This window comes from Panicum hallii, chromosome 5, assembly GCF_002211085.1.
Source record: "Panicum hallii strain FIL2 chromosome 5, PHallii_v3.1, whole genome shotgun sequence".
In the NCBI taxonomy this organism is placed as follows: Eukaryota; Viridiplantae; Streptophyta; class Magnoliopsida; order Poales; family Poaceae; genus Panicum; species Panicum hallii.
Genome location: NC_038046.1, coordinates 15,559,614 through 15,585,571, shown reverse-complemented (window position 1 = coordinate 15,585,571; position 25,958 = coordinate 15,559,614). Strand labels below are relative to the sequence as shown.

The window sequence follows — 25,958 nt, the reverse complement described above, 5'->3', positions numbered from 1 at the left end:
CTGACATAAGGGGATATAATTAAAGGCACATAAACCCCCACAAATGATCAAAATCGGTTCCCCCCTCTATCTTGCTTCAATTGCCACCACAGGGGATATAATTAAAGGCACATAAACCCCCACAAATGATCAAAATCAGTTCCCCCCTATTTTGCTTCAATTGCCACCACTAGCGATGGTGACCATCATACAAATGCGCGGCATGCACAAGCAGCACGCTTAGGCAATGCACAAGCTAGGTGAATAGGGACTAAGGATGGTGATCGGTGAAGTAGTGAGAATAGAACTCGGCAAGAGTAGAGTATAAGTTAAAAATAGATCTAAGTATTTTTGGTTCGGCTCGCGACAGGTCAAAAGGAATAGAAATTAAAAGCCCGCTATTTTAGCTCAAAACTGATCCAAAATATTTTTTGTTATTTTTTATTGTATAAACAAATTATTAGTCTGGTTTATGCTCCGCATAAAATTGCTAACTCAACTACGAGTATGAATAAAGGATTTAGATGAAAAAAAATCGGGCATTTTCCTGATACTCAGATTCATTTGAAAAATCTTCTGGTAATAAATTTAAACTTTAAATCTCTAAATCTGGTTATAGGTAGGATTTCTCTTTGAAAAGATTCTATAGGTAGGCGTTATGTATGGACGGTTGAACTCTGAACTTGCATCACCCACTAGGCCGCTAGACAGCCGAGGAGCGAAGATGGTGGCGTCAGCAGCACCCTTCACCAGCGGCTTCCTCTGCCCGACCAAACCAAGGACGCCACTGCTCCCGTCCTCCTCCCGACCGTCTCACTCCCGCCTCCACTTCCGCATCCGATCCCCCGATCCCAAGAACCCAGCGGCGGCGCCCGTCTCCTCTCGCATGGAAGCGGCCCAGCCCCAGACGCGCGACGCCCAGGGAGGGGCGGAGTCGGCCATGAAACTGCTTTTCGTGGAGATGGGCGTCGGCTACGACCAGCACGGCCAGGACATCACCGCCGCCGCCGTGCGCGCCTGCAAGGACGCCATCTCCTCCAACTCCATCCCCGCCTTCCGCGGCGGTACGGAAAATTTTCGCCTTTTGTTGATGTCCCTTGTTCTCGGGCATTCCGTCGAACATGTCACCAGCACGCCAGGAGCTGCTGAACTGAGTTGTTTTGGTTGTGGGCTGCGCCTGCTGCAGGGTCTATACCCGGAGTGAACACCGACCAGATGAAGCTGCAGATCAAGCTCGGCGTGCCGAGGTCGACGCAGCACTTGCTGGATGCTGAGAGAGTCAAAGCCGTCTTCCCCTAGTGAGCATTATCTCTGCCCTTCTTTCCTTTTCGTCCTGTTAAAACTTTGAACTTTGGCTCTGTAGTGCTGAACGGTTGCCGTGCAATGGTGTGATGGACTGTTAGTTAATAATGAAGTAGAATTTTCCATAGTCCTTGATGCTGAGCATGCAATCCTATAATTGTTAGGGGAGCATGTATAGGGCTTAATTTGCAACCCTACTTTATTCTTGGGCTCTGATAGTCTCAGAACAAACACATTGTCAACAATTTCTGAACGTATAAGCATAAGTGGATATTTTCTTAGCACAATGTCATGATGACCCCTACTCATTGATTAGCAAAGAAAAACTTCTTTAGCAGCGGTGCTCGTAAGTCATAACAGTATGGAAATTTTGTTGGTGTGGTACTCATCAATTGGCACAGGGAGACCACGGTACCAATGTTTTAGGCAGCCATGGGCTTTGATTAGAGATTCCGTGTTTATGTAGTACTCTATAGTAGATCCTTGACTCTGGTGACAGACAACATTCCTTTCTCTGGCCTCGTTTTCTTTTCAACCTAAATACAGATCTAAAGTTAGCTACAAACACCTGATTTTCCTGCTTCTGTCAAGCGTGTACAATATTCTCTAAAGAGTTCATTGCATCGGCAGAACATGAGAATACTTTTGTGAAGATTTGAAGGGATCATCATTTTGGTAAACCACCATTTGACTATCTGAGCCATCGCTGTACCTTTGCAATGCTTCATCAAGTGGGTCAGCGTTTTACTGAAGACTGAGAAATGTTTTATATGATTGTTTTTATTTGGGTTAGCAAACAATATCTTGCACATAAGCCACACTATAACCTTTTATGCTAGAACTAGTGAAAATAGCATGCTGATAACCCCCCACCCCCACAAAGGAAAGCATCCTGGGCTTCCATCAACTATCACGGCAAATCAGTTCATGTGTACATTCGGTGATGGAATACTCAATAGTCGTGCTATGGAATTTTAGATAAAACTAGATATAATTTGGGATCATAGGCATAGGCATATGTGGGTACCATATCTGGAAAAGCAGTCATGTTTTCTTGAATCTTTGAGGAAGAATCTTGCATGAAGTTGTATTGGTGCACTATCAGTAAGTTGTATTGCCCTCAAAAAAAAAAGTAAGGTTGGAGACATAAAAGTGCACTAGTTATTCAGTAGGCATTTAGCAAGATTGTGACCAAAATCAATTATCGTGGATTGGATTGTGTTTGGCTGTACAGCTATCACTTACCAAAATTTAAGTAGGCGCTATCTCAAATTCAATGGAATATATTATTGACAATTGTACTGATAGTATGATCTTGGTTTATGGTTCTCATGCGCCATTTCCTCAATTTTCGCAGTGGCAAGATAATCAGCTTCGAGGTTGTCGACGGCGGCATGATCTGTTCAAGCGGCGTGTGCCTCGAAGCAATGGGGGACAAGAACGACGACTGCTACATAGTCAACGCTGCAGTTTATGTCGGCTACTGATGTAATCCTGGAGAAAGAGTTTTGCTTTCACCTGGAACAGTAGAAATCGGACTGGCCTCGTCCACAATAAGCACACGCCATTGCTGTAACGGCTGCACATCATTGGTGTCGTGCTGGGTCTATGTATTGCCTGCCCTCGTCTTCCGGTCACGGCATGCCCAGTTAGTTCCCGAGCATTTGCATGCGACCTTGATCGTTCTTGCGGCTGCTGGCTGATCCCGTTTGACTGCATTGCAGGCGTGACAGCGCCGCGAGCCCCTGACGTGCACGCTGCCCGGTCGGCGGAGTCCTGGTCGCCCTGGGAAATGCTGGTAGCGGACAGCGCAGCCCCAGCCGCCGGCGACCATCGGTGCCGCGCCGTGTCCTAGTGGGTTGGGAGGGCTGGAGTGGTGACGGCCTAGCGCGTTGGCCTGGAAGGCCTGCGGCCGGCACCGTCGCTTAGTCAACTTCGCCATCCACGGCGCCTCAGCGCGGCAGCCTGATCAGCGGTGATGGTCGTGACACTCGATGAACAGCGGGGTTTCTTTTTTGCTAACCACGCGCTGTTGATCGGACAATCTGTCATCATCTGAACGTCGACTTTCGCTCGTAACAATCTGTCCATAACACAACTTGCAATTGGATCCACGGCTGCTAAACGAAGAATCCAAAGCAATAGTTTCAGTGGAACAAAGTGCGTCTACTGTTAGCATTCTCGAAGTGCGATACTATATTCCAACCATTTTCTGTCAATGTATGGCCTTACAGTGTCCCTTTTTAGTTAGAACATAATCACCCTCAGAAGTAAAGTTCTAGCTTAGATTTTATGGATTCTGATCATTTCGTAGCAGCACATACACTTGAGGTAAAATAAACCTTGCTCTGATGATTTTATCATTTCCCATAAAAGGTCGGGAGCTATAAAATTTAGATTGGTGCGAGGTTGTCAGGAGTCGGAACATGTTATTGGACTCCGGCAAAATCACTCCAGAGATACCCAAGGCTGATGTGCTCATAGGACTTTCGATCTTTCTTATGCCTTGAGTGGAGAATGGTTATTGCTGTTGTATTTGGTAAATTGGTCACAATGCATAACCTGCCAGTTTTTGAACTTGTATTCAAGACATTTAGTTACCTTGTATATGCTAATGCAGGAACTTGCACAGCTGAGAGATTTTGGCAAACTCTGGAAGCTTTAAGCTTCAAAGTAAGCAAAAAAAGGTACCTCATGTGGTAAAGTTATAAAAAAGGAAGTAAACTGAATTGAAATGACAATTCAAGAAGGAAAGCGAAGTAGGTTTCACATTTTCCATTAATCATATCAAGTCATGTAGAATTGCAACCACTTCTAGCTAAAATAGAATTAGGAGCACTAACACAATGGATCAATTGGCAAAACAATAAATTGGTAAGAGTGATATATACATATCATTGTACTACCTCAACTTCCTAATTTGACATTTTCCGTTAGATAACCAAGTTCAGAGAGGTGCGTATTTATCTCCTCAGATATGAGACTGGTTAGAGCTTGGATTAGTGATTGTGGATCAAATATAACGCCCACCTTCGGGTCATGTACTGACTCCACAGTTACCTGCAAGATGGATTGGCATACAAAAACAGTTGTTTCAGCAAAAACCTGTAGTACAGAAGCATTTGTGCATAATATAATATCTTGTACATGACTAAGGTTGTTTATCGTATAAATACCAACAATAGATGCCTAGATACTAATATCAAGCCTTCCCAACTGGGTTTCTAAGGCAATCCCACCGCATGTACAACATACAGTATTTGACTCAGCAATAATATGATCAACGATGGAATACCATTTGGTTGCATACTGAGAATGGCAGATAGGAATAGAAACTTCAAAGATCTATCATCCCAACCAAAACAAGACTTAAGAAAATAACTTGCTGGTGCACGAGGTACAGTAGTGGAAATAGTAGGAAAAACAACAATTCATCATCCTTTCTAAATCAATAGGCACCATCATAACCAATAAAAATATAGATGCTTACCACATGAAAGATTCCCTGAGCAGACAAGTTTTCAATATCTAAAGGAACTTGACCTCCTTCTGGAACCAATATAGCATTTACATAGTCACTGGGCTGCACACAACAGCAGAGAAACAATCAAACGGGAAATATTGGAAGAAAAAACTCAGAACTGATGTTGAATTTGGACTAACAACCTCTTATTTAGTCTAAAAATGATATATACACCATTCTTCAAGTAAATTGTTATATACAACAAACTTACTCGATTTTGTAGGCTTTTGTGAGGATCTCCATACGTCCGATTTAGAGAATCAGTAATTGCAGTTACAAATCCAGAAGCGGACAGCCCAGCAGTCTCTCTATCATGTGACCCATTCAGAAGAAGTACCTAGATTCAGCAGGATTCAGATAGAAACACAGTTTTAGTGAAACAATCAAGAGATAAATACTATCAACTTCAGGACAATTACAAGTCAAGCAATGCGACAAGGTTTGCGCACTCCTTCCTTTCACTTGTCAAATAACTGTAGGACTGTGCAGATGACAATAAACCCATTAATATATATAGAGTATATATAATCCCTTCAATGCCACTTCAGGGCATCTTTTCTAACCAAGCCTAAGTACACAAATAGTACTTGCAGTTTGATTTGTACGTAACTAAGGAGGGCACATATTTAAACCAAGACAAATGGAATCAAAAGATCAATGTAATCAAGCATGGGAATTTGATCCTAATCTGATTTCTTAGCATAGTTACCTTGGGGATGGATCTTGACGCTATAGTCTCACCAATGCCACGCAATACCTGCATAAGCTTTAATATAAGAGAGGTGCCAGAAGTGGATGATGCAAAACAAGTGCAAGAGCAAGAACCTATCCAATGTATGTGCATTGACAGGTCAGCCTGAAGTATACTTCCATATGGTTTCAAGCTAAGAGGTTGTGGGTTAGAGTTGAAACACTTCAGTGGAGTAACTTAATGCTCTTAACTACTAGGTCAACCGTTTTTCTTCGACAGTTATCCCACCTAACACACTTTATCAGGCCAAACAATATTTTACTATACTAGCAAGATATGTCACTGGAAATTAGGTATGAGTAAAGCTAATACATCTGGGCTGGGATAAGATTAACTAACCCACAATTATTTCGAGCCTGAACAAGGCCATGCCTATAAGTCTATCAGTCAGAACAAAATAACTTGTAGTTTTATCACTTCAGCACATGCCAAAGAACAGTCATGAATCATGAATGTGCTGAAACTTATGAAGGCAAAGAAGTCACGAGAAGCATGCAATAAATTAGTAATGGTATGCTGAAGATCATTTCAGTAAATGACACAGTGTAAGCAAACCAAAAGCAGCAGCATTACCAGTGATGGACAAACTGATGTAAAGAGTGAGCCCATAGCATAGACAATGCAGTCCACTTTACTTAACTGCTCCAAAACTGTATGGTTAGCTTTAGGAAAAACCTACAATGAAAGTGTAGCAGAAAATAATCAGGAATGGTGGCAGATACCAAATAAAGTTTTCAAATATCATGATAGCTTATCAAATTTATATTATATGTTAGTGAGCCATAACTGATATTGAAAATATATTCTATTTATGCAAGAAGATAAATAAATTTTGGGCAAATTGCAAAACCCTACTTGCAAGTTTGGGGAGTTTGCCAAAAAAAAAATTCCCCCTACATAGTTTGTTGCCAGTCTCCCCCCTGCTAGTTTTATGTTTTTTTTAAGAAAAACTAATAGCATTGACAGTAAATGGAAGAGTCCAACATTGCTCCAACATGGCTCATGGATCTCCAGCATGGCTCCCCTGTGGCACAGAAGAGTCCATTGGACCATTGGTACCTAACAGCTGACTTATCAACCACTGACCAGGATCAGATGGAACTCAATGCAATGGTTTCTTCCAACCAACTTGAATCCATTAATATAGGTCATCAATCAAATCCTGCGCAGAAGTGTTTTTGCAGTCTTCCCTAACTTTTTAGCATGTGGACAATGTTGTAGGATCGTGCCTTCTTAGGTCACACCATACAGAGGTTGGCAGATGTGCATTTGTTATTTCCAAAGATAGGTTTGCGAAGAACTTGAAAGCCACTACTAGATATTAGATAGTTTTGTTGGATAAGGTGACATCACAATATGTCATCATTAAGCTGTGATCATTACGTATTATATTGACTAGTACTTATGAGCTTAGCTGCTTTGGCAAACCTAGACATCAAAATATTTAAGCGCTCCTTGCCTAAAAAAATACTTTAGCATTCTATCTAAAAATCAAAGCAAAATGAGGACCTACCTCATGCAGCAGGTTGCTACCTTCACTTGACATGTAAAACACACGTTTGATCCTTGAAGGAAGTGCAGTACACGAATTACAATCCTTTCCAGAAAAGGAAAGAAAGCAGAAAATCAATTAGAAAAGAACAATCATGGAGAAATCAACAAGGATGCATAGAGTTAAGGAAAGGAGCACCTAGAGGTCACAAAATGTGAGGTGAATTTGGAGACACAAATCGTGTCATCAACAAAGAAACTATAATAACTCAGTAGCAATCGCCATCGCAGTAACAGCTTGAAACCTTAGACTAAGCACACCCAAATTCACTACTTCAAATTAGACTACGTTGTTGACTTTCTCTCTTTAAGCTTAGGATAATTATTGAAACATGAAACGTAACTTCTGAGCGATGACAAAAAATTACAGAAATGTGGAAATAGCACCGATATAATTTAGATAATCTTTCAACATAGAAAACAACATTGTTATTTCTCCCATCTCCCTTGATCTATTTTGAATGACAAAGTTATGCATCATATAGTACCATCGGAATGCCTAGCAACTAAGCAAAGCATCTATATCCATTGGTACATAATCTGTAATACAAGATATCACCTCAAACAGTTATAATACAAAGCAACTGTAACAACACAACATGAAAAAAAAATTCTTTTTGCATGCTTTTAGGCTAAAAAATACCACAGTGACAAAAAAACTCAGGTACTATCAGCAGTATTCACTATGAAAATACTCTTTGAAGTACCTTAGTGACAACTTCTCGGCGTCCATTGCTTGGATGTGATATTTCGTTTTGGCCGCGAATGATAGTCCCATCCTAAAAAAAGGAAGGTTTTATCTTAAAAGAGGAACAGGAATATGTACCAACAAAAGAATTAAGATTTCTTTTGGGGTTTCATAATCAAGTGATGACTTATAGAAGTAACTTTGCATACACAAACAACCCTGCCAGATCTAAAATTCAAATAAAATGCAAGCTTTTTTTGTAGAAAAAATGCAAGATTATAAGAACATGGCAACTTGCCTAATTGCAGAAAGTGCAGCTAAAAATTAATTGCAATAATAAAAAAATAGGGTTACAAAATAAATAATGGGTGAAGCAAAATTTTAGCCAAAGAGCAGGTAACAAGAAGCAACACATAAATGTACAGCAGCAAGTTGTACGACATGAGCAAAACATGGTAAGTGACATTACCCATAGTTCACATCCCAGAGTAAGTCTGTCATTCGTTGATATAACAGGAAGCACAAGACTTTCTGCGGGGATCTGTGATACGCGAGAAAACAAAAAAATTGCAGCATCCAACGACTGGAAGAATATGCGTGCCCCAGCAAAAAAGAAATTCCCAATGCTGCAAGAACAAATCAATCTGTAGTGAGGTAAATGGAATGCATGCAAACTAGGAGTATTGAATTGACCTCAAGGGTCATTCCCTGTTCGAAAAGAAACATCACGGAAAACAGGATATTCTGTGCATCATGTCACTGAATACATCAAAAAGCTGCAATATGCCAACAATGGTCTCACATTGAACAGCAATGAAGATTTACAAGAACATCTATTGCAAATTTCACCTTAGAAGAATCACCTGCCGTTGGTGAAGCAAAACATTTCAGCTGACCTTCGAAGTATCTGCACAAAAGAAATAAAATTACTATGTGTCACTAGGAGAATAGGTAATACATTGCTTAATCATCAACCTATGGATTACTTTGGCAGGTTTTCCACACACACATTATATGGTATACAAAAAAAAGGCATGAAGGACAGACCTCATTATGAAAGTAGACCAAAAATGCACGAATTGTTTCCCTGTACGGCCGAGAGACTCCATCCCATAAAGAGTGTTCTCCTTCTACAATCTGGTACCTATCAAATCAAGAAATTAGCATTGGTTATTTATAAAGAAGACATTATGTGGGCACTAGGCCAGAAACAGAAAAGAACAAATCAAAGTGATCTGCAAAATAGGAAGATATTGCTACCACTCCAGCTTTGCTTCTGAAGGATCAATAGGCAAGCGATGCCCAAGCAACTTTCGAACAGAAAGGGCTTCTGAAGTACTTTCATCAGACAATCTCAAACATCTTGACCTTATGTCTCCCACAGCAGGTCCACCTAATACACGGAGGCAAGCATTGATCATCATAACAGATTCGACACATGGAGATATCCTGATATATTTCAAGTAATATGGAAATCAATTTTTGTGGTAGGAAACAAAGACCTACCAAGCACGCGCACGATCTCAGCTGTGCTTCCACCATCATCAGAAACAGGGAGCACATGTGCAACTCGAGTAGTAACTTTCTTCAGCTCTTCAACAACACCATTAAATGCTGTACCACCTGAATCAAACTCAAAAGGTCAGGAGGGCAATTTGTTTCAAGAAAACAGAAAATTATCACAAAATTGGAAAAGCTTGATGACAGAGATGCCAAGGAACTGCTGACAAATTGAGGATTTACTTTTTGCAAACTTCTGACAAGTTCAGTTATGCGCACTATGCCTCTCTTTCCGTTCCTATTACAAAGCTGCCATTTAACTATGAATTAACTTTCTGTGGCAAGACAACAAGAAGAAACACAACGGACGTGGTTCCTGTACAGAGGCTCGTCCAACAAAATTGCCCTTGTTTGTTTATATGTACAAAATATTTTCATTGCGAAACCATGGCAGCCACACACCATCCATGATCCATCAACCGGCCCATTGCACTGAAAAAGTGTACTGCATTGGAATGTGTTTTGGAGCGGCTTAGTCTCTCTCTTCTGATACAGACGCTAGTAATCTAGCATCAATGATAACGGGTGGCGCCAGTTCTGATGTAAGAGCCTGAAATCACAGACATAGCCCGCTCCCTCGAACTGGTGCGCATTATCCAGCAATCGTATCATAAGCGCTCCCGATTAACCGGCTCCCACAACGCGCACGGACGTCATTCGAGAAGCGCGCGCACCGCAGCGCAATTCTCCAGACCACCCCAGACCCCCGCATGACCGCAAACCCTCTCAGCCGCAGAACGAAAACCCACCCACTCACGAGTCATGACAGGCAGAGGGAGGACCGGTCTGGTCACCTGAGAAGACGAGCAGCGACGGGGGCGCGTGGGAAGCTCCGGCGCCGTCGCCGTCGGTGGTAGAGTGGACGCCTCCGTAGGCGGCCATGGCGCGGCTGCGGCGGCGGAGGCGGCCCCGGGGCCGGGAGGCGGCAGATCTCGGGGCGCGGAGGAGGCCGAGGCCGCGGCTTCCGGAAGCGGGAGCGAAGGCCCGGGGGTGGCTTATGTCGTAGCGCGGGCACGCGGCGAGCGCCATCTCGGACTCTCGGTCTCGGGTGGGGGGGTGGAGTGGAGCGGGGCGGGGCTCCGGGGCGTACCGAGGAAGCTGCCGCGCCGGCCCGCGTCGGACGAGCGAAACGAAACGAGCGGCGCGCGTCTCCTCCCTCGTGCTCGCGCGCACACTGGCACTGAGCCACAGCCACTGACCGACCACCTCCTTTCCCCCCGGCCACTGCGGGAGATTGGGCGCACGCGCACCGGCCACGGAGACATGACGCTGGTGGTCCAACCAAGGTGCGTGAACTCCGTGGGCTGGCTCCGGGACGGGCTCCGCAGGGAAATGGCCTCCTGGGCTATTTTCTCCAGGGCCTCAATCGGCCCATGGGAAAACCGCACTCAAATTTAAATTTAATTTTTCTTAGCAGGAACTTCAACTTGAAAATCGAATATGGAAGGATTCAAAACTCCTCCGACACTCGCGCATGCGAATCATTCCGTCACTCGGATCGCACATCTCCAGCCGGTGCCCGGAGAAAAGATGGTGGATGGATGCCGCTGCCCGGCATCCTCATGGCGCGCATCATCCATCCCCTGCAAGCCGAGTTTGGCGACATGATGCGCACTCGAGCGAACCACCCCCACAACATGCACTAGGCGTTACCGATGCTTTAAGCGATGGCTTCACCCGCTGGCCGCTGCAGGTCCAGGCTCCATCCATGATCAGGCCCAGAGCCTTTTCCCCGGTGCTCCGCCTTCTTCGGGGTGTCCCCGTCCCAGATCATGTCGCGCTCCGACCGCCGCGCACGTGCGCGCCCTCCTTGCGAACTCGACGAGCCGCGCGCTCTCGAGCGCATAGGCGAATTTTCCTCAAAAAAAAATGAAAAATGCCTGCTGCGAAAAGGGCTCCGGAGCTACATCCTGTGCGTACTCCTGTGCGCCAGACACAAGAAACAACATTTGTGCCCATGCAGATCGTGGGGGAAAGGTGCCTTTCTGATTCCGGAACGACTAGGCCACTTGAGTAGGGGCACTACTAGAATAATTACGCGCCACGTCAAGCACTGCCAATACTACTGGTTCACAACGATGCAGTGATAAAACAACAGGTACTAGGCACCTACTATATCATTCACAGTCACATGACGAGTGCAGAGTCACGGAGAGGGAGAGAGCGTGCGTGCACGAGCACAAGAGCAGCGGCAAAAGGGTCCCAAACCAACGCAACCAAAACCCCAACCCCTCCTCACCGGTCACCAGCAACGGCGAGGACGCCCAACCAAAACCCACCATGGCGCCACGCCTCGCTCGCCTTCCCTAGCTCTGTCCGCTCGACCCGTCTCGCTATGCAACCAACCTGCAGCTGCCCAAGACTAGATAGCTCCACTACGCACTCGCTCGCCTCACCACCAAAGAAGCCAGTAGCGAGCGAGCGATGGATCACTCCACGAAGCCAGCTGCTGCCCTCCCCGCGTCCTCGACACGGCGATGGGTCCTCGCCACCTCCCTCTGCTCCCTCGCGTGCCTCTTCCTCCTCTCCGCCGGTCTAATGCTCGTCGCCGCCGGGTACCGCCCGTTCCAGCCGGGCACGGCGGCGCCGTGGGACCGCTTCTCCAGGGTGCAAAGTGCCTCGCATGCTGCCGCCGTCGCGCCGGCGCCAGACTCATCGTCGTCAGACGCACTTGATTTGGGCCACGAGGACGAGGAGGATGCCGAGCCCCCAGCACCGGCCCCCGCGGCGGCGGAGGAAGCGGGGGACGACGACAGCGAGTGCGACCTGTTCGACGGGAAGTGGGTGGAGGAGCCGGTGGGTTACCCGCTGTACGGGGCCGCGGAGTGCCCGTTCCTGAGCGACCAGGTGGCGTGCCGCCGGAACGGCCGGCCGGACTCCGGCTACGAGCGGTGGCGGTGGCGGCCCAGGGGCTGCGGCGGCCGCACGAGGTCAGTGCGCACCGCGCCACAAGCCGTTAACGCATTGAGCATTCATTTGTGTTGTGCTTTACGCGCCGCGCGCGCCATGGCTACTCTGACACGCATCGGTCTCTTTTCTTCCCCGTGTTTCCGATCGACGAGCGAAGGCTGGGCGGCGCGGAGGCCCTGGAGCTGTGCCGGGACAAGCGGCTGGTGTTCGTGGGCGACTCGCTGAACCGCAACATGTGGGAGTCGCTCGCCTGCATCCTCTACGCGGCGGTGCCGGACCGGTCGCGGACGCGCATCGTCGACGACGCCGGCTCCGAGTACAGGATCTTCCGCGCCATGGTACGTGGCGTCATCCGCTCCTCTTGGGCATCGTGTACCCACGATGAATTCATGGCGGCCGTTTGGCGTGCGGAAATTGCGGTGATTTTGGATCTACTGTTGACCAACCTACTCTACCTACTAGCCAAAGTCAACCGTAGTCGTAGTAACTTTCAATGTATCAACAAATTAGTTCACAGTAGTTAAATCAACTCCGGCGATAGTACCTAAATCAAACCTTCCAAATGCTAAATGAGGACTATCTCTATTTTTTAGAGCTGCCAAATTCACTTTAACTTCAGCAATAACGAGGAACAAGAAATAGATGGTGGAGGAGAGAATTTAAAACCCTTCCCAAATCTAGCTTTTACCCCTTTTATTTATCCTAAGTAAACCATTCTAAATTTATTTACAAATTATTTTTTATATCTTGCATTTAGATATGTTTTTTTTGAAAGAATGCATTTAGATATGTGAAAGTGATAGTTTTTGTTGCTTCGTTTAACAAGTTATTTTTTGTTGCTTCGTTTAACAAGTTATCTCGTATAACAAACAAAAAAGTACTAGTTAAGTTCTGCAGCGTCAGTGCTCAAATCATCGTACTAGAGGGAATATTATATATTCTAAGATCGTTTATTCTTCATATTAAAACGGGGCTTCTACAATGACTGTTCACACTGTTCTAACATCACTTCAATTCTACAAAAACAGGACTACAATTGCTCCGCGGAGTTCTTCTGGAGTCCGTTCCTCGTGAAGCTCGAAACAAAGATCAACCAGACTAGGGCGCTGAAGCTGGACCAGCTGCCGGTCATGCTGCAGAGGACCGTGCGCGCAGATGTTCTCGTCTTCAACACCGGCCACTGGTGGACTCACACTAGCAAGCTCAGGGCGTAAGTCCACGCGATCTCTAACCATGCTCATTCTCATATTCCCTGCATCTTATTCTTACCCCCGACATCTGGATGCAGGTGGGACCATTTCGAGAGAGACGGGAAGATGGTTGAGATGGCAGGGGAGGAAGCCTTCAACAGAGCGCTGAGGACCTGGGCTAGGTGGGTCGACCGCAACATAGACCCCAGCAGAACCAGAGTATTCTTCCGGAGCGTCTCGCCTGAACACAAGAGGTACTACACACATTTCCAGCAACAATACAAGCACCACAGGAACTAAATGAGGTCACTAACTACACTCCTACGGTGCAGTGTAAACTGGTGCTACAACCAGACGTCCCCAATCTCCACTGGAACAGTAGCTCCAGGGTTTCCAAAAAGCCTGGTCACCATTGTCGAGAGGAACATCAAGAACATGAGAACACCGGTCACATATCTGAATATCACCCACCTCTCAGAGCTCCGGATCGACGCACACCCATCGGTTTACACCATCACTCGGGAAGGGAAACTGCTTAGCACAGAGCAGCAGCAGCAACCACTCACATATGCTGACTGCAGCCACTGGTGCCTACCAGGGCTACCAGATACCTGGAATATGCTTTTGCTTGACTCTTTGATGAGACCTCCCTCTAATGTACATTTGCCAGGGTGAAGCGTAATACTATTTTTGGGGGGCAGCTTCACCTTGCCTAGTGTGATAGTAAAGCAGAAGAAAAAGGAAAACAACGAAAAATCACAATATACAGACGTCACGACATAGGTAGCACTTCAACATTGAAGATCTTATCATATATCCTAAATCCTACCACAGTCCACAAGCAAAAAATCAGCTCTTCAGTTGTACACATTGGCTAAGCAATTAAACAACTAAAAGAGTGCAAATAACAAGTGTACGGTGACAATAATCGCTACATAAATCAGCACCAGATTTACAATCCGACATTGGATCCACATTCAGCACCAAAATCTACACCAGGTCAATAGAATGCATGGGCATAACCAGGGCAGCAAACACATAAACAATAAAATGGAGATTGCAACTTACATAAGACTACAGCTTTCATACCAGAAAATGCCATTTGTGACCACATGTCAGCTAGGTATAAACCTAGCTTCAGACATATTATAGTAGCAAATTTCTGAGTAGCAATTTGAGCATGATAAAACATGCTGACTAGTAAAAAAGTTGGCGGTCTGATAACAAGAAAAAAAATACTCAAGATACCAAGCACTTCAGCTGACCTGTTGCCACAAATTAAGCAAATGTGCTACAAAGCTAAACCTAATTTATAACCTTCAGGTTTCAAGATATCATATAAAAGACAGAGAAAGAAAACATGAACCCATCAATAATTCTCATCTCATAAGGTAAAAAGGCATGTGACTAAGGTCATCCTTTAGAGCTAACTATTAGCTGCTAGCTGAGGCCCTGTTTCAATAGCTGGTTTATCTATCACCTAGTTAACAATTCTATTTAGCTGATTCCCCAAGCTACACAGCTAAATAGTTAACTATGGCATAAGGCAAAAGCAAAAAATCTGCTGACAAAATCATTTAGTAATTAGCCACTATCCAAGCTTCAAGAAACAAAGATAAATCTATAGCTTTAGGATTTATTTTGGAGAAGGTATGCAGCGTTCTGTAAACGGACTATAAATTTAAAAGGAAAAAAGAAGCCTGCATTACAACCATAGATCATACATACAAACAGCCCACAACTCACCAAGCATGTCTCCACTAATAAAAACCAAGATTGAACAGATCACTGGCCAATGATAACAAAGGAATCTCATATGATAATACGAGAATAGACAAGACACCATAGAGTTAAGTGCAACTTCACTTATCTATGTAAACTGAAAACTGCAAAGCAGTCATAAGGAAGTACAAGTGAAACATTATCAAGAAACACTAAACTAGCTTGATTTATCCAACATCGAAAATTGGTAGTGCAAACTCATTCCAGAATCCAGATCAGAAGTAGCCACTAGCCAGAATATGCAAGACATCCATGTGAATTCAGCACAACCATTGTAAAGCATATGCTCCCAAGAGTTGTCACACACCTGAGTCATACATTCACTAGAATTCAATCAATAATTCAGCTGATTACAGATATAAATACAAAACATACACAATAAAGAATTAAAAACTAGAAATACAATGCTTAATACATTAGGCTTCTAAACATACATAGAGAAAAAAACTTTATAAGGCGGGATTTATCAAGAATAGCAAAATGTTCTATGCACTATCAAGTCAAAACCAGTTTTGATGACTGCATGCGGATATTGCAGAAGCTTTTAAGTGCAAATATATCACATCAATATAGGATCGGTGGGAAACTGAAAAAATATTATTGTAACATAATAAAATCAAGGCAGTAAATTAGATCAATGAAAATCATACTACTGATGAGACAAAGAACACACAAAAAAAGGTCAAAAGAATTCATAAACTATCAAGAAAGAAGGGAATAAAAGCATCCTGGATACCAGCTTACCCACACCCAAAAAAGAAACTTAACACATTTGCAGTGCACAAAGACAGATTTGCATAGATACATTACATAGTAATGATATATAAATACAATGTTATGTTAATAAAGAAAAATAGATAAGTTCACAAACAGCTTATAAACTCGTTATCCAAACATCTCTAGCATTCTAATACACAACACGGTCTTTAGATATGGGACTCTGGTAATTTAATGGTAGTATGGAATGAGGGAAGGGAAGGCATTATTTGAGGCCAATGTCCCAGCACTACATGCAAGATGAGATATGAAACAACCTTGACAAAAGGTTTACACTAATGCCAAAGTACCAAATAGAAGGGAACTTAGGAAGGGTATCAGTGACATGAATACAGAAAAGGCAACACTGCAGACATTAGCATGCACTAATGCTGATAGTGGTTATGCCAAACCACCAGTAAACATGACTCCATAATAAGAATTAATAAACGTGAACTTAAGGACCAACTAGATCTGAACATGGAGGAATTTAGGTACGCACTAAGAAAGCAGTTGAAAAAATCCGATGCTTTTACAAGGATAAAAATGAACCAAGAATTCAAGACACATACGCATTCTAATTCTCACATACATACCATTTAAACCATCAGGATGCCAAAGTACAAATCTCAATCTCAGATGTCAACAGCATCTACAATTAACCTAAGACAGTTGTACAAAAAGTTTTGACTAAAAGAAAGCTAAGATTGCCTCAGCCTTGAAGCGCTACAATCAAGTAGTAACTGGCAATTTAAGATCAGGTTAATAGCCTAAGCAGATTTACACTATCAGTCATCATGATAAAGCAGACCAGGAATAACAAAGCTTGACAATTCCAATACAATCACCAAGACAAAAAATAGAATCTAACATTACACAAGCACATGCAAAAGAAAGTAACGGGTACAGAGGAATCAAATGTCACATAAACAACCAGACAAACAACAAGCAAAGTGAGGAATGCCTCAGGCAGTCAGGCCGCCAAAGCATTATGCTATGCTCTGAGAGTACCCTCCATGCTAAAAAGCAAACCCAAATGATAACTCATACACCCAAAGGAAAACTTAAAACGGGAAAAGACAGGACAAAAACATATGTCAGCTAGTATGGAACTTAAGGACTACTACGTTAACATATTCACAGCTAGCATCCATGAAACTCTAGGATCAATGCCCACCAATCATAACTCATTAGTATCTATTGCCTAAGACAATCTATTGCCTAAAATGTCTTACAAATCATCAAAACTTTATCAGTAAAAGAATCTGAATTCTCGGTCACTACCAAATTAAGTAAGAAACGCAAAAAAGAACAACCATTCAGATAGTGACTTGCAAACATTCAAAAGAACAACCATTCAGATAGTAACTTGCAAACAAAACAAGTCAAAAGAATATGACTTCTCAATCACCGCCAGATTCAATAAAAGCCAAAAACACCACCATTCAGCCAGTGCAATTTTCAAACACATAGTCAATTCCATCCATGAGAAGCTAAAGCAAACAATCTGCAAATCAATGCATGTTTCGCTACAGTTCCAAGTCTCAAAAGCAGCATACCACAACAGTAATAAACTATAAAACTAAAAATATGCTACGGGTGTAAAGTATACCTTAGAAATAAGGCGGCACATTGGGGTACATAGGAGGAGCCCTGCCACCTGGCCCAGGTGACATCCCACCTTGAGGGTCCTGGCCGCGGAAACCAGACCCTGGAAGGGGGTAGTTCCCTCCTTCACCAAAGGCACCTGCAGGCAGCCCACCTCCTCCCTGTTGCATGCGGTACATGGAACCTCCGCCCATTCCAATACCGCCATAAGCCCCCATCCCACCAGCACCAAACTGAGACGATCCACCAAACGAGCCACCACCCAATCCACCAGGCCCAAATGCGCCAGCCCCAGCCCCACCCAACCCGGTAGGCACCTGGCCTCCCATTGAGCCTAAACCACCTGTGCTCCCTCCACCCATGGAAGATGGCATGTTTCCATAAGGGTTTGGACCCCCAAACCCGCCACCAACACCACCAAATGCACCAAATGAAGACAGACCACTCCCAGGGCCACCATACTGCGCTCCCATCTGCGGCCCAGGCCCAAGCCCAAGCCCTCCCTGCATTTCCTGTGGACCACCCTGCATCATCTGCTGCTGCTGCTGCTGGTTGGCAGCCCCAGATTGTTGTGATTGCCCCTGCTTCCCCTTCTTCCCCTCTATTGCGAGCTTGCATACAAGCTGGTGGCCCTCAATTACCTTAACCGAGTCCACTAACGAGGCCTGCGCACCCTCAGGCGTCTTGTAAACAAAGAGGGCAAAGCCACGGAACTTGCCCGTCTGCTTGTCAAAACCCAGCGGCCCCTCCTCGATCTCGCCATAAGAGGCGAAGTGCGCAAGGAGGCGCTCGGACGACATGTCGGCAGGGACGTTGCCGACAAAGATTTTTCGAAGGGAGACATCTGCCACAGGAGCGACACCGCTGCCCGCGGCCCCACCGGACGGCCCTCCGGCCGCGCCGGCGGCAGCCAGCTGCGTGACGGTCATGCGGCCGTCGATCTTCTTGGATGGCTCCTTGAGCGCGAGGACCGCGGAGTCGGCGTGGCGGAAGGTGACGAAGCCGTAGCCCTTGGACCGCCCCGTATTCTTGTCGGTGATGACCACGGCCTCCTCGAGGTCGCCGTAGGCGGAGAATATGGCGCGGAGCGAGTCGGAGGTGGTCTCCCACCCGAGCCCCCGCACGAATAGCTTGCGGAGGGCCGGGTCCCGGTCGGCGGCGGCGCGCACGGCGTCGAGCGCGTGCGCCGAGACGAGCGCGGCGGCGGCCGCGATGTCGGCGAGCTGGTCCCGGGAGAGCGGCTCGAGGAGGCGGAGGACGTCGTCGCGGGTGAGACCCAGCGCGGCGGCCCCGCCGGCGGGGGAGGCGGTGGCGGCGCCGTTCTCGTCGGGCTTGCGCTTCTTGGAGAAGGGATCCATGGGGGCGAGAAGGGGATGGCTGGGCAAAACCCTAGCTAGGGTTTGGAGGTGTAGCGGCGGCCGGGGTCGGGACGAGAAGGGGGAGGTGGAGAAGCGAGGAGGGATCGGCGAGTTTTTATCGATCCGAGTCTGCGTCTCTGCGAGCATCAGGATTTCTTGATTAGGGAATCCAACTGCTACTGCTGGCGCATCGTGTGCTAAAAATAGACTGCGCGTTGTACTGGGCCACGATGGACCAGACTAGACGGATAAACAAAAAGCCCATTACATTTGGGCCCAAAATCCCTACCATGCTCTCTCAATGGTGATTCCCCATTGGGTAGCAACCAGGCGTGACATGCAGCATCAAAGACGCGATGCTTAACGCTCCGTTTGGTTAAACAGCTAAACTTTAATCCTATCATATAAAAAAATTATTATTTATAAATATTAAATAAAATTTATTTAAAATCTTTTTTCACAGATAGCGGTTAGTTCGTAGATAGCGGTTAGTTCGTGAAATAAATTTAATAATTCTAATTAATTTATAATTTGCAACAGCGATGCTAAATTAACCATCCGTTAATTTGCAACAACGATGCTATCTTATTAGATTCGTCTCGCAAATTAGTCTAAAAGTTCTACAATTAATTTATAATTAAACTTTATTTAATACTTTTAATTTATAATATTTTCGACACTAAATTTAGCTCGTGGAACTAAACACGATCACATCAACGAAAATGTAGAGGAGGCAATCCAGAGTGCTCACATCACATCAGCAGTCCCATCGCGAATCGCGGCGGCTCGGACCTGCGTCTGCCTGGCCTGAAACGAGATCGTATCGGGATCAATCAAACGGACCAGAATCAGCAAACAACACCTGCATGCATCGGGACACCAGATAAGGATTAGGCTGGTGCCCACAAGGGCCGATACCGCACCTCTATCAGCGCGGCGCAGGCGGAGGCGGTCGAGCGGGAGAGAGAGGGCGGGATGGATCCCGCCGGACGGGAGCGGGCGCTATCGCTCCACTCTCGTCCGCGTTGGCAGGCGCGCGGGGGCGGGAGGCGGGCGGGAGTGAGGCGGCGCGCTGGCGTCGGCGTGCGCGGGCGAGAGGGGTGGGGCGGGAGTGACGTGACACGTTTATATTGGTCCAAGCGGACTATCCGTTGAACTAGCCGTTATTTGACCATTTGAACTCCAAAAAATTCGAAAAAAATTGCAAAAAATTTCAAATTTCATCCCTAACCCCCCTATAAATACCCCACCCAGGTTTCACTCCTTCCCCACCCCATTTGAGCTCATTTCTCCCGTCCATACTTCAATTTCACTCTTCTCGACGCCATATCTTCATCTACCACGAATTCGAGTGAAGGAATGGAGGCTGAAATGATCGATGTATTCCAAGCGGAGTATGAGGAGGCGATGCTCAATCTTGAAGAGGAGTCAACCAGAAGGCGACGTCGTCGACGCTACATCAGGCGTGATCGTGAGGGTGCCCATGATCGGCTGTTCCAAAACTACTTCGCCGACAACTGCATTTATCCTCCGAATTACTTTTAGCGAAGGTACCGAATGAGGCGTCAACTTTTTCTACGTATTATGCGTAGATTAGGTGAATACTCTCCATATTTCACCCAAAGAGAAGATGCTTGCAACCATCACGGTCTCTCTCCGCTACAAAAGTGTACCGCGGCCTTACGCTTGTTAGCTTATGGAGGCGCTGCGGATTCGATAGATGAGTACCTAAAACTAGCTAGATCAACTGCATTAGATTGTCTAGAGAAATTCTGTGAAGGCATCATTCAGTTTAACGGGGATGAGTTTTGCCGTCGACCAAATATCATGGATACTCAGCGTCTACTAGCGAAAGCCGAGGAGCGTGGCTTTCCGGGCATGCTAGGGAGCATCGATTGCATGCATTGGCAGTGGAGAAACTGTCCGGTGGCACATGCGGGGCAATTCACAAGGGGGGACATAAAACATCCCACCATTATCTTAGAAGCCGTTGCATCGTATGATCGTTGGATCTGGCATGCCTTTTTTGGAGTGGTCGGGTCCAACAACGACATCAGTGTAATCAATCAGTCGCCATTATTCACTGATATGCTTAGAGGAGAAGCACCCGTAGTGAACTTTACAGTTAATGGACATGAGTACAATAGGGGTTACTACCTTACCGACGGCATCTACCCCTCTTGGCCGATGTTTATGAAGGGTATTACTCTTCCGCAGTGTCAGAAGCATCAGGAATTCATAAATGCTCAAGCAGCTTGGTGCAAAGATGTCGAGTGTTCGTTTGGACTGCTCAAATCTAGGTTCAACATTATAGCAGTTCCCGGACGCTCTTACTCATAGCGTACTCTTGGGTTGATCATGCGTGCATATATCATCCTACTCTTGGGTTGATCATGCGTGCATATGTCATCCTACACAACATGATCATCGATGACGAGCATGATACCGATTTGGACAAGATCTATGAGACAGTTGCGTCCAATGTCGGTCCGGCGATCCACAACGATGCACCACCAAGCCTAGCTGCCAGAATTCAGATGGACACCGAGATGAGGGACTCACCAATGTATGCACAGCTCTAGCAAGATTTGGTTGAGCATGTGTGGGCATATAGTCATCCTTAGATTTATGTAATTTTTTATTTATTATATAATTTTTTTATTTATTATGTAATCGGTAACTTTTTAAAGTTGAATAAAATTTATTTCTTGAATTCTTTTGCGTATTCGAACAAAGGAGGTTGAAATAATTAAATCTGGAAAAGAAAAGCTGACGTGAAGGAGAAAGAAGTGAGAGCTGACACTATAGCCTGTGCATTGGAGGGGTGGGGTGAGAATGGTGTGAGAGTGGGGGTGAGAGCTGACGTGGCGGGGAGATATCTCCCCCCACACCGGACTCAGCCTCTCTCCAATATTCTATCTCTCCCCTTCACATGCTCTATCGCTCTCTCCCTCTCCCTCTCCCTCTCCCGTGCTCACTCCCTCTCCCTCTAGCAGCGCAAGTTGCTGCGACGGTGACTCGAGGGGCCGCGGCGCGAGTTGCTGCAATGGCGGCGCACGGCCGTAGCAGCGTGAGGTCGCAGCGGCATGAGGGCCACGAAGGCGCAAGAGGCGGCAAAGGCAGCGCGCGGCCGTGGTGGTGAGTGAGGTGGCGGCGCAATGGGGCCACAACACTATGATGACAGGGCCGCAACGGCGGCGCCCTTGCTGCAGAACCGTGAGGACCACAATGGCATGGGCGGCTGCAACGGTCGGCGCGTGGCTGCAGTGGCGTGAGGGGCTGCAACAGTGGCCGCGGCACGCGGAGCCACGGTGGCAAGCGAGATGGTAGCACGAGGAGCCGCGGCACTGTGACAATGGGCCCGTGACGGCACAAGGACCACGATGGTGGGACGGTGTGAGGACCATGACGGCTCGAGGGCTGGCAGCGCGTAGGGCCGTGGCGCAGCGCATGGAGCCATTGCGGCATTTTTTTTGTTTTGTAAAAAGGCTATCACCGCCGGTTCTAGAACCAGCGTGATGACCCACCCATCACCGTCAATCTTGATCCAACGATCGTCAGAACTGATGGCGATGGGATTTTGGAACCGGCGGTGATGACCGGTGTAGGAGTAGTGCATGGTACCATTTGCTCGACCTTTCTGGCTTTCTCCATCCAATGCTCACATGAAATAATTTCTGGAAAACAGAGGGATTGAAAACAGTAAAAATGTTAGTGAATGTACAATATGCAAAACAAAAAATGTTAGTGTTCAACTTATACCACATACTGATGGAGTACTGATGTCCTCCCTTTGTGTCCTTTCAAAAGAATCATTGCATCGCAGCCAACTATCATCATATATAGTCGTCTGCTATTGTTCCATTGGTCACAATCTCATGCTGTTCTATATTGACGTTGTCTGCATTTATTTGGTTGATCAAGGACGTCACACCTATGCTTAAGGCATTTGAGTTAGAGACTTCATAAACTGGCACATGTGCGATACTATTGAAAGGATATTATACTATTAAAAGGACATTATACGATCCTATATTAATGCTAGTATATGCTGTCTCGGCCTTCTTCCTATGGTAACTTTCTCTCCTTAGCATTAAGCTTTGTTTTTTTCAGCTGTCATGCTTGCATACTTCTCCCTTACCCTCCGCATTATACACGGAGCTTTATACACATTATGATCAAGAACTATATTTGAAAAAATCTTATATAACTACTTATTGCCATTTTATGTTCTTAATTGTATTACTAACATCCTAATTAATCATGATAATGATATGCTAAAGCTTAATAATTGTAATTTAGCAGTGTTACACGGAGCCTCTAGACACGTCACGTGTGTATGCCGAGAAAAAAATATCATACTCCAAGATAAATGTCATTTATCCGACAAGCTAAGCGATGATCACCACTAGTGCTAACTCAAAATATGAGCAATATTTCTGTTAACTCAAAATATTACTCGGCAACAACCTAGCTGCAACTCCAAGGAACACCCAATTACAAAATGCTAGGACGCGGTGGAATTTTCCAATGTGCCGACCAATTGCTTGGGTTTGGGTGTGGGTACTATGGATGTTTGACTAATACATGTTCGTAACTCATAATGGATAGAGTTGTAACTACAAAATAAATGAGCACCACTAGTTCTATTATCAAAAGTACTTTAGGTTTAGTTCGTAGAAATGGTTGCAAAAATGTGAGAAGTGGTGGTGTCGGGAAGGAGAGAGAGGGGGATATATACTGTACCATTTTCACTGCTGGTCCCATCCTCCACTGCGCCCAACTATTGTAGAGACGATGGTGAAAATATTTTACCGCCGGTTCTTAAAAGAACCGGCGGTGAAAATAGCGGTGGTGAAAATGGCTTCTGTAGTAGTGGGATTCAGATTCAGAGGTTCATGGCTTCAACTAATAGAGGTGATCGGTAATAAAGCTACAACACCATAGAGTAGGATCGACCAGCAGCTTTAACCTCACCAAGAACTGCAATATGGCCAGCAGCCATTGAAGATGGATCTATTTTGATCAGCACAACAAAAATTAGCAAAGTAACTGTCGGTGTTTTACCGGCTGCCGAGGGGTATACCCGAAGTGGTAAGTTTAGGTTGGGAGACGCCGAGATTAGGAACTCGAAGGTGCAAAGAACACAAGGTTTAGATAGGTTCGGGCCGCGATGTGCGTAATACCCTACATCCTGTATGGTGGTTTGTATTGCCTTGGTGTTAATGTTATGTTTTGAGGGGGTCCCTGCCCGCCCTTATATATTCGGGAGAACATGATTACATGAATCCTAGTCCAATACTAGCCAAGAAATCGTACTCGAGTACAACTCGAGTAGTCTCCTTCTGTACCGACTAGTCCTACTTTGCATACGAGTAGAGTACAACACAGATAAGGTAAAGGACAAGTCCTATCCCCTAATCCTGAATGAACTACATTATGTACACAGTCCCGTAGTCCTGGATCTGAAAAGCCCGGCGGGATCCATCCCGCCCTCTCTCTCCCACTCGCCCGCCTCCCGCCCGCCTCCCACCTGCGCCGCGCCGATAGGGGGGCGGTACCGCCCCCCATAGGCACCAGCCTCATAGCAGAACCGGGGAGGCGGCAGTACGCACCTGCTGCTCGAATTGCTCGTAGACCGCCAAATCGGCGGTCCTGCCTCTTCGGGGCGCTCCCATTGGCGTGAACGTTCTGCTCCGGCTCCTTCTTGCTCCCGAATCTGGACTTCTGGAAACCCTTGAAATCCTGGGAGCCGGGAGCGAGAGAGGCGGCGGCGGGAAGCAGGAAATCCTTGTTGATACTCCCTCCATTTTAAATTAGAGATTATTTTAGTATTTCTATATATATAATTTTTTCTATATATCTAAATATATATTATATCTAAATACATAGCAAGAATGATGTATCTAGAAAAGGTAAAACGATCTGTAGTTTGGAATGGAGAAAGTACTTGCCATTGCTCCGCAGCGGCGTGCTTCGCTGGCTTCCTGTCTCTAGGACCGGGACGGGAGGACAAAGCGAGCGGGGAAGTCTCGCCCGGAGACTCCCGTAAACTCATAGTACAAATCTAACTCTATGCTCAGTAGGAATTAAATAAGAATTAAACTTTTGTTCAACAACAAATTTCCAATCTAAATAAGTCTCAGGGTTAGCAGTACCAGCAAAAGGAATCACGAATCAGGGTGACCAGATTGTTAACAGTTTTCAGCATCTCCTCAAATTTTCCATTCATGTAGGTGCGCTGGTAATCAAGCTCATCCTTGGACACACACTCATTGAAGTCCGAAGGGGACTCTACTCCTTTCCCTGATCCTCCTAGTATGGTTAGAAGATAGCAAAAGATAATAGTAAGGTATTATTCATATCAACTACCAGCTATCGGGTGGTGGTAAAAGCGGAGTGCAATAGCTCAAGCGGCTTACCACCGTCTTACAAGTATTCTTGCCAAAGCCAACAGGGCAGTACACTCTGTTGTCAAGCTTGAGTGTAATAGTTGTAAGAACCAATACTGACAGAACTATATGTGTATCTTGGGTAGGCACAGTATGACATCAAGGAATCAACAATTATCGAAATCAGATTAGCAAAGTTCAATAAGTATCCAAAGTATTGGTCACCGTTGCCGACTAAGATATATCTCTAGGCGTAGCACAGTAAGTTGGAATAAAGAACGATGGACAAAACTTAAAGAACAAACAACCAGCAACTCATGTAATTGTTTTAGTCTATTTTTCTGATTTTTCCTCCTGTCGTTGATTTTTTGCAATCGTAGTGAACTGCTTTGTCATCCTTTTTATTCTATAGCGCTGGACCAGAGGGATCGGCAGGGGAGATCACCAAAGATTCCACAAGATCGCACCCCCCCCCCCCCCCCCCCCCCCCCCGGGTGATCGATCATCGTTAATTGGGTTGACTCCCAGCCCTAGAGATGTTGATCGACCGATGGGCTTAGTCCAGAAGCCTGCAGCATTGCTCTTTAATTGGGCCCAGCCAAGCCCAT

The 25,958-nt window shown here is 45.7% G+C and overlaps 4 protein-coding genes across 5 annotated transcripts; 2 read left to right on the top strand and 2 right to left on the bottom strand.

The window, feature by feature from the left end:
• The first annotated feature begins 660 nt into the window (after positions 1–660).
• On the top strand, positions 661–2,955 carry LOC112893774. Its single transcript, XM_025961254.1, has 3 exons — positions 661–1,043; positions 1,166–1,277; positions 2,639–2,955. Exons 1-3 carry the CDS (start codon positions 704–706, stop codon positions 2,766–2,768), a joined length of 582 nt encoding a protein of 193 aa, XP_025817039.1. The 5' UTR covers positions 661–703; the 3' UTR covers positions 2,769–2,955.
• A 1,076-nt stretch (positions 2,956–4,031) lies between these two features.
• Positions 4,032–10,569, bottom strand: LOC112893773 (uncharacterized protein YNL011C). The gene is made up of 13 exons (XM_025961253.1): positions 10,149–10,569; positions 9,301–9,417; positions 9,055–9,187; positions 8,842–8,938; positions 8,658–8,701; positions 8,264–8,420; positions 7,814–7,885; positions 7,069–7,152; positions 6,129–6,230; positions 5,514–5,561; positions 5,016–5,141; positions 4,772–4,864; positions 4,032–4,341 (listed from the first exon to the last, which is right to left on the bottom strand). The coding sequence occupies exons 1-13, from the start codon at positions 10,381–10,383 to the stop codon at positions 4,189–4,191; spliced, it is 1,461 nt and encodes a 486-aa protein (XP_025817038.1). The 5' UTR covers positions 10,384–10,569; the 3' UTR covers positions 4,032–4,188.
• A 946-nt stretch (positions 10,570–11,515) lies between these two features.
• LOC112892248 (protein trichome birefringence-like) lies at positions 11,516–14,154 on the top strand. Its single transcript, XM_025959385.1, has 5 exons — positions 11,516–12,284; positions 12,422–12,602; positions 13,293–13,474; positions 13,553–13,708; positions 13,787–14,154. The coding sequence occupies exons 1-5, from the start codon at positions 11,779–11,781 to the stop codon at positions 14,127–14,129; spliced, it is 1,368 nt and encodes a 455-aa protein (XP_025815170.1). The 5' UTR covers positions 11,516–11,778; the 3' UTR covers positions 14,130–14,154.
• Positions 14,155–14,310: 156 nt separating this feature from the next.
• LOC112892247 (UBP1-associated protein 2C) lies at positions 14,311–19,116 on the bottom strand. 2 transcript variants are annotated; one of them, XM_025959384.1, is made up of 2 exons: positions 17,605–19,116; positions 14,311–15,559 (listed from the first exon to the last, which is right to left on the bottom strand). In XM_025959384.1, the coding sequence occupies exon 1, from the start codon at positions 19,103–19,105 to the stop codon at positions 17,606–17,608; it is 1,500 nt and encodes a 499-aa protein (XP_025815169.1). In that variant the 5' UTR covers positions 19,106–19,116; the 3' UTR covers positions 14,311–15,559; position 17,605. The 2 variants fall into 2 exon arrangements, with proteins under 2 accessions (XP_025815169.1, XP_025815168.1); XM_025959383.1 differs by having other exon boundaries at positions 14,311–15,543.
• Positions 19,117–25,958: the final 6,842 nt, after the last annotated feature.

What these genes read in the sequence shown, in the direction of transcription:
- LOC112892248 (XM_025959385.1), top strand. Translation starts at nt 11,779, where the DNA reads ATGGATCACTCCACGAAGCCAGCTGCTGCCCTCCCCGCGTCCTCGACA. An exon ending in CACACTAGCAAGCTCAGGGC is followed by an intron (nt 13,475 to 13,552) that starts GTAAGTCCACGC and finishes ATCTGGATGCAG; the next exon opens with GTGGGACCATTTCGAGAGAG. An exon ending in GTCTCGCCTGAACACAAGAG is followed by an intron (nt 13,709 to 13,786) that starts GTACTACACACA and finishes CCTACGGTGCAG; the next exon opens with TGTAAACTGGTGCTACAACC.
- LOC112893774 (XM_025961254.1), top strand. Translation starts at nt 704, where the DNA reads ATGGTGGCGTCAGCAGCACCCTTCACCAGCGGCTTCCTCTGCCCGACC. An exon ending in CATCCCCGCCTTCCGCGGCG is followed by an intron (nt 1,044 to 1,165) that starts GTACGGAAAATT and finishes CGCCTGCTGCAG; the next exon opens with GGTCTATACCCGGAGTGAAC. An exon ending in GTCAAAGCCGTCTTCCCCTA is followed by an intron (nt 1,278 to 2,638) that starts GTGAGCATTATC and finishes CAATTTTCGCAG; the next exon opens with TGGCAAGATAATCAGCTTCG.
- LOC112893773 (XM_025961253.1), bottom strand. Translation starts at nt 10,383, where the DNA reads ATGGCGCTCGCCGCGTGCCCGCGCTACGACATAAGCCACCCCCGGGCC. An exon ending in CATCAGTTTGTCCATCACTG is followed by an intron (nt 5,562 to 6,128) that starts GTAATGCTGCTG and finishes AAGCTTATGCAG; the next exon opens with GTATTGCGTGGCATTGGTGA. An exon ending in ACAAAAGCCTACAAAATCGA is followed by an intron (nt 4,865 to 5,015) that starts GTAAGTTTGTTG and finishes TGTTGTGTGCAG; the next exon opens with CCCAGTGACTATGTAAATGC.
- LOC112892247 (XM_025959384.1), bottom strand. Translation starts at nt 19,105, where the DNA reads ATGCTCGCAGAGACGCAGACTCGGATCGATAAAAACTCGCCGATCCCT.